Raw genomic sequence first — 12,530 nt, 5'->3', positions numbered from 1 at the left:
GTGACCTGCCTGTGAGAAATGATTTGAACCAGTTTAGGACTGTGCCATCCAGACCACAGAAGTGTATCAGTCGCTCAATCAGAAGCCCGTGGTCCACGGTATCAAATGCTGCCGAGAGATCCAGAAGGATTAATATTGAACAGTCACCTCTGTCTTTTGCCATCAGAAGATCATTTAACACACACACCAGGGCTGTTTCAGTGCTATGTCTTCTCCTGAATCCTGATTGAAATGGATCATAAATATCATGGGTTGTCAGGCGAGTTTCCAGTTGATTTGCAACCACTTTCTCAATAACCTTTCCTAGGAAAGGAAGGTTTGATACCGGTCTGTAGTTGGACATGCAGTCGGGATCTAAATTAGGTTTTTTAAGAAGTGGTCTAACAATTGCTTCCTTTAGGGGTCCAGGAAAAATGCCTGTCTGCAAAGAGCATTGAACAATTTTTGCAAAGACAGGACCGATTATATCCGTACAACCTATTAGAAGCTTGGTTGAGGCTGGGTCCAGGCCACAGGTGGTGGGACGCAAAATCCGAGCAATTTCAGCAGTGTCCTTTACATCCACTGGGTCAAAGCTGGTCCATGAAGGCAGGTAGCTTATATTGGCAGGCTTTGTAGTTTGGCTCTCCTTTGATGGCACTGTGGATATTCCAGCCCGGATGGTGGATATTTTATCTGCAAAGAAGTTTGCAAACTCGTTGCATCTTGCTTGGGAAAGGGTCTCATCAGTCTGCAGGCATGCTGGCTTGCAAAGCATCTCCACTGTGCGGAAAAGTTGAGCTGGCCTATTGTTTGCTGCTGTGATCTCATTTGACAGGAACTGTGATTTCTTGCGAGTGATTGTCGATTGATATTCTTCGTTATGCTTTATTAGTTTTATTTTGTCATCCACTAGGTTAGTCTTCCTCCATCGTCTTTCCAGTCTACGCCCCCTTTTCTTGAGCTCACTAACACTGTTGTCGTACCATGGAGCTTGACGATGTGGTTTACGAGGTCTTATACGCACAGGGGCGATAATATCAATTGCAGCCTTAACATCCCTATTATAATAACGGACTAGGGAACAGGGCATAAGAGTAACGCATGGGCATAGCTGTTAGAAGCCAGGCGTAAGAGAGACAGGAGGGCAGTAAGAAAAAATGCAGGAAATAGAAGATATAAAACAGCAGTTTGTGAGAAAGGTGGAGGAATCATCATGGACATGGGGAGACTGGGATTTTGGATGGTTAAACCGTGCAATTTGGTTAAAGGGGATTGGAGGATGGTTAATAGGCATTGTTCTCCTAATTGTAAATGTAGCTGGAGTATGTTTATTGGTATATGTACTCATACGTATTATTCTCTGTTGTATTTCATGCACTTCGAAAAAAGTAAAACGCAAGATAAACAAAAAGAAACCTGCTAAACACGCAAGATTCGAGCATACAGAGGAAATGGATGAACGTGACCAAGATGAATATGATGATATTGAATCACGTAATGACAGACCACCCGTCTACAAAAATGGAAGCAATCAAAAAAGACTGTAAAAAGGACTCTTATGCATCTATGCCTTGTGACTATTTTGTCTGTACGGGATGGTTATTACCCTCCCCTGGCAATAGGCCTAGGGAGACAGACGTACTTGACCAGGTCATCGCCTGGCCTGCTCGGCGAAGTAGGGTAGCGAGGTATAGTGTGATGTCTTTTTGAGAATCAAAAGGAGGGAAAATGAGGAAGGTAAATGGGCAAGCATTAGTATGATTCTGCAATAAAGCCAATGTCACTCCATTTTGTTATATACAATAGATTATAAGCTTACTTTAGTATTAAGATATGAGATGTTTAAAATATGCCTGGAAGAAGGAAAATTACAGTTGGCTGAAAGGAAACAAAAAGAAGAACTTGTGGCAAAGCCATTTCCAAGAAACGAAGCAAAAAGAAGAACTTGTGGCAAAGCTTCTGAGAAATGGAGAAAGAAAAGGAAAAAAGCAGGCGTTATCAGGAAAAGGACACAACTCTGAGGTTAAACTGTAAACTCCTCTGTGTTTTTTTCAAACAGGTATAAATATATGTATGTAAGAACATTAAACCAGAACTCAGATTGAATACACCAGGCAGTGTGTGGTCATTTGATTTCTCCAGCTGGCTGCACGGCACGTATATTTTATTCACAGATTCTGAATACAAAAGACAGGCTGTTGTTGGAGTCCTCTCAGAGAAGGCTGAGGCTAAAGGAGGTTTACCTCCAACACTCTCCATGTCAACGAAGGCAGCAGGGATCACCAGCGGAATTACCACACGTCGAGCTGTGTGGCCATCACTCCACTTCCCTTACACAAGCGGCGGCTGGAGACATGAGCCGGCGTACAGCCGAAATTTCAGTACCTCACTGAATACAATGGGTGTACGTGGGGGTGTGCTGCCAGATGGTGCGCCTCCATTGCAGTTGTGCTGTGGGCAAGGCACCATCGGCACACATCTAGTTACGGCACTGCTGCAGCTCATCAGTGACACTAGCGCTTTCTGCATCATTTATTGACGTGGGTGACGGGGCGGGCTTTTCTGATGGAAAACTCAGTTCCACCTTCTCCCCTGCCCCCCCCCCCCCACCACCACCACTTTAAACCCTTGGTGCAGTAGTCTTTTACAGACTACAGATGGCTCTAGTAACCGGCTCCAGCCAATTACCAGTAGTGCTCATGCCTAGCCACACCTAGCAGCTCAGGCATTGGTGAGCAGTGAATTCCTTTATGCTATGGGTCACTGACGGCTGTAGAGGATGGTGGAAACAGCTTCCCTGGTCTCTGACTCTGCTCCATAGCATTGACTGACAGCGGCTCTGCCTCTGAGTGGTACCCAGTCTTCCGGGTACAGGTCTCAAGCTCCACCTCCCCAGTCCAGCCGGTCTCCGCAGTGTGAAGTTTCACAGTAATTCAGGGGCAGGGGCATAGCCAGAACTTTGTGGGCCCCATAGCAACATTTTGAAGGGACCCCCATCCCAATGCTTCTAGAGAGACACTTCTCTGCAGCAGTTGATAATTTTATGCCCTATAATCGTACCCTATTTTATTTTCTGGACCATAGTAGAGCCTAATTTAATGTTATGCCCCATAGTAGTGCCCTAGTTTCTTTCATGAATCGTATTAGTGCTTAAGTTCACCCTATGTCACATTTCAGAGCTGCCAGTGCACATTATGCCGCACAGTACCCCCAATTCACATTCTGATATATTGTGCCTCATTGCAGTGCCCAGGTTCATATTATATAACATTAAAATGCCATCCAGTTCATTTTATACAACACTACAATGAGCAGGTCCAGGGACACACCTAGATATATTGCAGGCCCCAAGAAAAAAGTTTGAAAGGACCCCTACGTACCACCCAGTGGCGAAAAATTTATATAACACATGTAACTGTGACAGGAAAGGTGGGCCCCTCTCAGCTGTGGGCCCCATAGCAGCTGCACTACCTGCACCTATGGTAGCTACCCCCCCTGTATATAACACATATATGGGGCTGCTATGGGCCCCATAGCAGCTGCACTACCTGCACCTATGGTAGCTACGCCCCCTGTATATAACACATATATGGGGCTGCTATGGGGCCCAGAGCTGGGAGGGGCCACCTTCCCTGTGAAAGGGAAGGTGGGCCCCTCTCAGCTCTGGGCCCCACAGCAGCTGCACTGCCTGCACCTATGGTAGCTACGCCCTTGTTCAGGGGTATTGCAGCTCTCCAGCCAGACAGTGGAGTACAGTGTCTGTGTCCTGCAGTAGTGCACCCAATGATACGTTTCGGCAAGCCTGCCTTTCTCAAGGATCCTTGAATAAGGCAGGGCTTGGAGAAACACGTTGGTTGACAAGTGCACACGCATGCACTATGGCAGGACACTGACACTGTGCTCTATTCTCCGGCTGGAGAACAACAAGCAGCTCTGAATTACCGCGAGAATTCATGCAAGATTTTACACTGCAGGGACAGACTTTAATGAATGCGCAGATGGACGATAATCACTCAATTGTGACAGCAATCAGCATTGCATACAACTCTGAGTCAGGCCCTACATTAGAATCAAGAATATGCCAAAAAAAACTTTTATATATTCATGTAGCAAAATAATATCCTGTATATTGAATAGTCACAGTATTTTTTTTTAGAAAATTACATGTAAAGTTATATAGCTATAGAATGAGTGTAAATCAGTATACTGTAGCTGTTAATGAAGCATAAAAGCAAATTTGCCTACGCTCAATACAGTAGTTACTACAGTATACTGCTGACAAATTCTAAAGGCCCACAAGTGGTCAGGAAACCATCATTATAGGTCCCGAGTATGCAGTTTGGGAAACATTGCACTATTTCAATCTGCTATTATACGGTTTACACTATTATTATCACCTTTTTCCTTTTGACGGCGTAAATGAAAAGACTTATGTATCAATTTCTGTTCACTGATTTATTATAAATACATATCACCTTAACAAGATCCATATCTATTGCTGGTACTGGAGGGCTTGTGCAACAATATGTACCAATGACAATGACAACCAACAGACATTTAACATATAGTAACTTTCAATATACACTATATGGACAAAAGTATTCGGATGACTGACCATTAAACAAGCACAGACTATAATGACACACTTTAATATGGAGTTGGTCCCCCTTTTGCAGCTATAACCGCTTTCACTCTTCTTGGAAGGCTTTACACAAGATTTTGGAGTGTATCTGTGGGAATTTGTCCCCATTCATTCTGAAGAGCATTTATGAGGTCAGGCATTGATGTTGGACGAGTAGGCCTGGCTTCCAAACTCTATTCCAGTTTATCCAAAAGGTGCTCAATGGGGTTGAATTCAGGGCTCTGTTCTTCCACACCAAACTCATCAAACAATGGCCCTCATTCCGACCTGATCGCTAGCAGGCTACGTTTAGCACGGCTGTGATCAGGTAGTCGCCGTCTACAGGGGAGGGGGGGAATCGCTGTGCAGGGGAGCGCTCGCTTGTGCAAAGAGCTGCACAAACAAAAGTTTGTGCAGTTTCTACACTACTCACCCGTTGCAATCATCCAGGACGGAGCTGACATCAGGATCCCTCCCTCGAAACAGCTGGGCACGCCTGCGTTCGGACGGCCACTCCCTGAAAACGGTCAGTTGACGCCTGCGGCCGGCCTCTTCCTATTAATCTTCTTGCGGTCACAGGTGCGATCGCTTTCTTTATTAGTTCTGTCACTCCCTGGCGATGGGCATCGCCAGGGACCGGCACGCCTGCGCATTGTGGTCGCGTCGTATGCGCAGTTCAGATCTGATCGCACCGCTGTAAAAAACTGCAGCATGCGATCGGGTCAGAATGACCCCCCCATGTCTTTATAGTCCCGGCTTTGTGCACTGGGGCATACATGTTGGAATAGAAAATGGCCTTATCCAAACTGTTGCCACAAAGTTGGAAGCATAGCATTGTCCAAAATGTCTTGGTATGCTGAAGTATTAAGCTTGCCCTTCACTAAAGATAAGGGGCCTAGCCCCAGGGCCGGATTAACAATGGGGCCGATGGAGCCGCAGCCCCAGGCCCCCCACTGGAAATAGGCCCACAGATCCCCTGCAGTTCAGATAGTGTTGACAGGAAAAAAAACTTTTCTCCTGTTATCACCAATAGCATTCCCTCACTCGACTCCTGTCACGAGAGACAGAACTCTGCCTATCCCCTCTGAAGCTGCCAGCAGCTGTCACTGCCCAATGAAGCACATACCCAGGATCGAAGTAAGCTCCTCCCCCCAGATCGTGATAAGCTCCGCCTCCTGGTGCATCTACAGCTTTGCCCACGATTGCTCAAAGTTCTTCTCACTTGCCATCCCAAGCTGTGTCTCTGTGGGACCTTTATAAACTTACTCAGCCCCCTGGTTCTTCCACTGCTGAGTCCCCTGGCCCCTGTTGCCTGAAGCCACACCCCCGGGCCGTTCTAAGCCCCGCCGACTGGACAGTACACTGCAGTGCAGTGCTCCCCGCCTGTGTGATCTGTGAGGTGTTCTGCAGCTGAGGTTTGAGGTACAAAGGAGTATATGCTGTGTAGCCCTATGCCCAGGACTTTCTCACACTTAAAGTTATGTGTGGATGTTCTGTGACCTTAATGGCATACTGTTTTAATTTATCATGCATGATAATCAATTGAATTCCGGCCAGTGTGTATACGGACACTACCTTGCAGTGTAATGTGACTATCAGACTCTGCCGTGCGGTGTAATGTGACTATCAGACGCTGCCGTGCGGTGTAACGTAACTATCAGACACTGCCGTGCAGTGTAATGTAACTATCGGACACTGCCGTGTAGTGTAATGTGACTAGGACAGTACTGAGCGGTGTAATGTAACTGTCGGACGCTGCCGTGTGGTGTAATGTAACTATCGGACGCTGCCATGCGGTGTAATGTGACTATCGGACGCTGCCATGCGGTGTAATGTGACTATCGGACGCTGCCGTGCGGTGTAATGTGACTATCGGACGCTGCCGTGCAGTGTAATGTAATTTGGACACTACTGTGCAGTGTATTGTAACTATCGGATGCTGCTGTGCGGTGTAATGTAACTATCAGCGCTGCCGTGCAGTGCAATGTGACTCGGACACTAGTGCACGGGGTAATGTAAATATCGGATGCTGCCATGCGATGTAATGTGACTAGGTTACTACTGAGCAGTGTAATGTACAGTAACTGTCGGACGCTGCAGTTCGGTGTAATGTAATTATCGGACACTGCCATGCGGTGTAATGTGACTCGGACACTAGTGTGCAGTGTAATGTGACTATCGGACGCTGCCGTGCGGTGTAATGTGACTATCGGACGCTGCCGTGCGGTGTAATGTGACTATCGGACGCTGCCGTGCGGTGTAATGTGACTATCGGACGCTGCCGTGCAGTGTAATGTGACTCAGACACTACTGTGCAGCGTAATGTGACTCGGACACTACTGTGCAGTGTAATGTGACTATCGGACGCTGCTGTGCGGTGTAATGTGACTATCGGACGCTGCCGTGCGGTGTAATGTGACTATCGGACGCTGCCGTGCAGTGTAATGTGACTCAGACACTACTGTGCAGCGTAATGTGACTCGGACACTACTGTGCAGTGTAATGTGACTATCGGACGCTGCCGTGCGGTGTAATGTGACTATCGGACGCTGCCGTGCGGTGTAATGTGACTATCGGACGCTGTTGTGCGGTGTAATGTGACTCAGACACTAGTGTACGGTGTAATGTAAATATCGGACGCTGCCATGCGGTGTAATGCGACTAGGTCACTACTGAGCAGTGTAATGTACAGTAACTGTCGGACGCTGCAGTTTGGTGTAATGTAATTATTGGACGCTGCCATGAGGTGTAATGTGACTTGGACACTACTGTGCAGTGTAATGTGACTCGGACACTACTGTGCAGTGTAATGTGACTATCGGACGCTGCCGTGCGGTGTAATGTGACTATCGGACGGTGCAGTTCGGTGTAATGTGACTCAGACACTACTGTGCAGTGTAATGTGACTATTGGACGCTGCCGTGCGGTGTAATGTGACTTGGACACTAGTGTACGGTGTAATGTAAATATCGGACGCTGCCATGCGGTGTAATACGACTAGGTCACTACTGAGCAGTGTAATGTACAGTAACTGTCGGACGCTGCAGTTTGGTGTAATGTAATTATTGGACGCTGCCGTGCAGTGTAATGTGACTCGGACACTACTGTGCAGTGTAATGTGACTCGGATACTACTGTGCGGTGTCATGTGACTATCGGACGTTGCTGTGCGGTGTAACATGTCTCGGACACTACCGTGCAGTGTAATGTAACTAGCAGACGCTACCGTGCGGTGGAATGTAACTATCAGATGCTGCTGTGTGGTGTCATGTGACTCAGACACTACTGTGCGTTGTAATGTAACTATCGGACACTGCTGTGCGGTGTAATGTAATTATCGGACGCTGCCGTGCGGTGTAATGTGACTCGGACACTACTGTGCTGTGTATTGTAACTATCGGACGCTGCCGTGCAGTGTATTGTAACTATCGGACGGTGCTATACGGTGCAATGTAACTATCGGACGGTGCTGTGCAATGTAACTACCGGACGCTGCCGTGTGGTGTATTGTAACTATCGGACGTTGCTGTGCGGTGTAATGTAACTATCGGACGGTGCTGTGCGGTGTATTGTAACTCGGACACTACTATGCCGTGTAATGTGATTCAGATACTACTGTGCGGTGTAATGTAACTATCGGACGTTGCTGTGCGATGCAAAGTGTCTCGGACACTACCGTGCTGTGTAATGTAACTAGCAGACGATACCGTGCGGTGGAATGTAACTATCAGATACTGCTGTGCGGTGTCATGTGACTCGGACACTACTATGCGGTGTAATCTAACTAATGGACACTGCTTTGCAGTGTAACAATAGGCCTTTCCTATATTTCAGCTCCAGGCCCATGTGCACATTAATCTGGCACTGCCTAGCCCAATCCCTGAAAAGCAGCCCCATACCATTATCCCTCCTCCACCAAACTTCACAGTTGGCATAATGCAACAGTCACAATGTTCTTTCAGCATCTGCCAAACCCAGACTTGCCCATCTGACTGCCAAACAGAGAAGTGTGATAAGTCTTTCCACAGAACACGTTTCCAGTGCTCCACAGTCCAGTGTCGGTGTGCTTTAGTTTACACCACTCCATCCGACGCTTGGCATTCGACTTGGTGGTGTGAGGCCATGGAAACCCATTCCATTAATCTCCCGTCGCACAGTTTTTGTGCTAACATTAATGCCACTATAATTTTGGAACTCTGCAGCAATGGAACCAGCAGAGCGTTGGTGACTTTTACACCCCATATATCTGAACAGTCAGTGACTGTGCTCTGTAATGTTATGTGGTCTTCTGCTTCATGGCTGAGTTACTGTTGTTCCTAAACGCTTCCATTTTTTAAATAATATCGCTTACAGTTGACCGTGGAATATCCAGCAGGGATGAAATTTCACAAACCATCTTATTGCAGAGGTGGCATCCTATCACAGTACCACGCTTGAAGTCACTGAGCTCTTCAGGACAAACCATTTTGTATCACAAATGTTTGCAAATGGAGACTGCATGGCTAGGTGCTAGATTTTATACACCTGTGGCAGCGGGTCTGATTGAAACACCTGAATTCATTCATTAACAGGTGTGGCCAAATACTTTTGTCCATATAGTGTAGTATCAGGTAACCTTTGATGTTATACGACCATTCACCTCTTACCTTGACCACAATAGTTTTTTCAATAGAGTCTTCTCTGTGATCCTTTCCCAACAAAAATGGATCTGCATTGCAACCTCCATCCACATGCAGAGAACCAATGGTCACATGGATCTTTAAGTTCTCTGAAAAGTGAAGGTAGAACAACATTATGCAGCACGTTGAATAGATCCCATATTTTAAAAATATACTTTCTGATACTTCATTAATACTACTAGTAGTTTGGACTAGTCATTCACCGGGTCGCTAAGTTTGTTCCCGGAGTTGAAGAGATAATTTTCTTCTCTCCTCTCCCACCTTTCCATCTCTCTTCCCAATCTTCCTCTCATCTCCCTCTCTTCTTCTGTTCCTCCCATATCTCTCTTCTCAATCTCTGCCTCTTCTTCCCACCTTTCTATTTACACAACTTAATACCATCTTCATATCTCCCATTCTTCCAGCCATTGTTGTCTACCCCTTTTCTTGCAATCTCTCTCCTCTTCCTCTCAGCTGTCTTTCTCTCTCTACTCTGTCTTCCTCCAATTTCTCTCTCTATATCTCTCTCCCTCATTTCCCATCTTCCTTCTGTCTCTCTTTCTCTCTCACCTGTCTTCTTCCAATCTCTCTCTCTCTCTCTCTCTCTCTCTCTCTCTCTCTCTTGCTCCCACTCCCCCCTTTTCCTCCAATCTCTCGCCCTCTCTTCCCCATAGTAAGGAGTTTCTGGTGGTAGAGGAAAGCAAAATAGGGGGTACTGATTGGCAGAGGGCAGTGTAGTAGTAGTAGTAGTAGTTGTTGCTGTGTGGTGGTGGACAGCAGAGTAAGGGTTTCTTGGGTGGCTCAGGGGATAGTCAGTAGCGGAACAGGGGTGGAGGGTAGAAAAGCAAGGGATTGCTGGATGATAGAGTAGCACTCACTTGGTAGGTGATTGAAATTATGGGGAATGGCAGGTATGTCAGTGACACCTGTAGGGATGTGAGTGGATGCACAAGGTAAGCACGCACACACCTCCATTTGGCTATCACTGCTCTGACTAGGATCATGTTTATTAGGTAATGGGTTGGTGAGTGGGGGCATGCGGGGACTACGTTGTAGCTCGGAGGCCATGGGCCATGTAGGAGTGTGTGCACCTCCCTTTAACTGCATTTGATTTAAAAAACTGTCACATCTCATACAAGTTGCTTGTGTATATTATCTCTCTTTGACTGATCACTTGGTCCATATTTTCCATTACTGCTTTCCAGGACTCCATCTCAGAGGATTGAGTAATCCAATACAATAGGTTATATTTTGAAGGTTCATTGGCAGCTACGTCTACACTAGGTCAGTAATGAAAATATATGCTACTCTTAATAATTCCACGTTATATGTCTTTTAATCCCATCATAAATTGTAATATGTATAACTATTAATGATGATGATGATGATGATGATTGTTAATTTACATGTTGCTTTGCATAAGGTGTATTGTAGATGGTGTTATTTTTACTAGAGATGTGCTGAACCCCCATGTTTTGGTATTGGTTCTGATTCATCACCGTGTTTTGGAAAAACTATTCTCAAATGTTTAGGTTCGGATTGGTTTTTAGTTCAGTTAAAAATTGATAAAAGATTGACAATCATTTATAAAAATCGATTAAAACCGATGAAAACCGCTAAAATCATGTACATTTTACAATCCAAAACCCCAAAATCTGATTTAAAAACTGAATTCTGAACTGCTAGTAGATACGAACCGGGACTTGGTTTGGATCGGATCTCATCTGGAGATTCAGATCGCTATTGGTTCAATGCGGCTCAACAAAATTAGTTTGGATTTGGATTTCTGGAGAACATCTTTATGTTTTACACATCTAGTAATTAGATAAAGTAGGAGAGTCTGACAACTGATACAATAAAAAAAAACCTCATCTTTGATTTTTGTGGTTTATACAGTGCATCCGGAAAGTATTCACAGTGCTTCACTTTTCCACATTTTGTTATGTTACAGCCTTATTCCAAAATTGAATAAATTTCCTCAAAATTCTACATACAATACCCCATAATGACAACATGAAAAAAGTTTTTTTTAGATTTTTGCAAATGTATTAAAAATAAAAAACTAAGAAGTCACTGTTATGAAGGAGAAACAGCCAGGGGTGGATTAAGGGGTGATCCCGCCCCTAGGCACAACAGTAACGGCCGCCCCCCACCCCACCTGACAATTTTTATATTTTTATTGATTGGTTATAAGCCCTCATTTTATGATAGACAATTTAATAGAATCATTAAAACAAATCCACTATGTAATTTTTTTATTTTAATTATGTACACTTATTTACTAAGTAGGACAGTTTACAGGGGCCGTACGTGCATGTCCTACCCACTTACACTCCATTCAAGATGGCATATGGTAGAGTACAGTGGAAATATTTAGCAGTTACTGGTACTTTTTGGGCTGACAGTACCAACACAAGCATCAAGTGTCGCCCCCAAACAAGTGCCGCCCCTAAGCACGTGCCTCACGTGCATAATGGGAAATTTGCCACTGGAAACACTTGGCATCTTTATACATCTGAAGCTACCAGCTGCTACTCCATCATGTCTTCTGTGATAGGCTGGGAAAGTGGCGCTTAGCAATGCTGTCAATGCCAATCAATCCACTACCACTTTGATGGACATAAGATCATGCCCCTACTTACCGCCTCTTAGCCAGGGCCGGATTAACAATGAGGCGTTGGAGCTGCAGCTCCAGGCCCCCCACTGAAAATAGGCCTACAGGATCTAATGCAATGCAGATAATGTTGACAGGGGAAGAAAAAACTTTTCTCCTGTCATCACAAACAGCATTCCGCCAGTCCAGTCACAACAACCAGCTAAAGCTTTGCCAATCCCCTCCCAAGCTGCTAGCAGCCCTGCACAACCAACCAGCCAACCTCCGTGTCACCCCAAGCTCCACCGCAGGCCTGCGCTAAGCCCCGCCCCAGGTCACGCTAAGCCCCTCCCCCTTAGTTTGGTGTTTGTGTACAAGGGGCCAGCACCAGCATTTATCACCCCCACCCCACCCCATACAGCTGTCATCTGCTCCGGTGTCCCGTGTACTTCACCCAGCCTGTCACACTCCCATCATTTGTACCACTCCGCCAGCTGGACCACTTTTCATTATCCCATCCCTCATTCACTGCCTCACCTACACTCCCAAGATTTCCTCTCTCTCTCTCTCTCTCTCTCTCTCTGTCTGCCCCTGGTCTCTCTCTCTCTTTGCTCCAGGTATCTCTCCCTGCTCCAAGAGTCTCTTTCTCTTTGCTCCAAGTGTCTCTCTCTCTCTTT

The 12,530-nt window shown here is 45.9% G+C and overlaps 1 protein-coding gene across 2 annotated transcripts in view; it reads right to left on the bottom strand.

The window, feature by feature from the left end:
* The window catches only part of LOC135056667 (alpha-2-macroglobulin-like), a 502,865-nt gene that overhangs the window by 169,309 nt on the left and 321,026 nt on the right, over positions 1 to 12,530 (bottom strand). For both annotated transcript variants that reach the window (XM_063962110.1, XM_063962111.1), the window contains one exon: positions 9,249 to 9,370. In XM_063962110.1, coding sequence (XP_063818180.1) covers positions 9,249 to 9,370 — 122 coding nt within the window. The remainder of the gene's footprint in view (positions 1 to 9,248; positions 9,371 to 12,530) is intronic.

The sequence above is a fragment of the Pseudophryne corroboree genome, chromosome 3, assembly GCF_028390025.1.
Source record: "Pseudophryne corroboree isolate aPseCor3 chromosome 3, aPseCor3.hap2, whole genome shotgun sequence".
Classification (NCBI taxonomy): domain Eukaryota; kingdom Metazoa; phylum Chordata; class Amphibia; order Anura; family Myobatrachidae; genus Pseudophryne; species Pseudophryne corroboree.
This window is presented reverse-complemented; position numbering and strand designations above follow the sequence as displayed.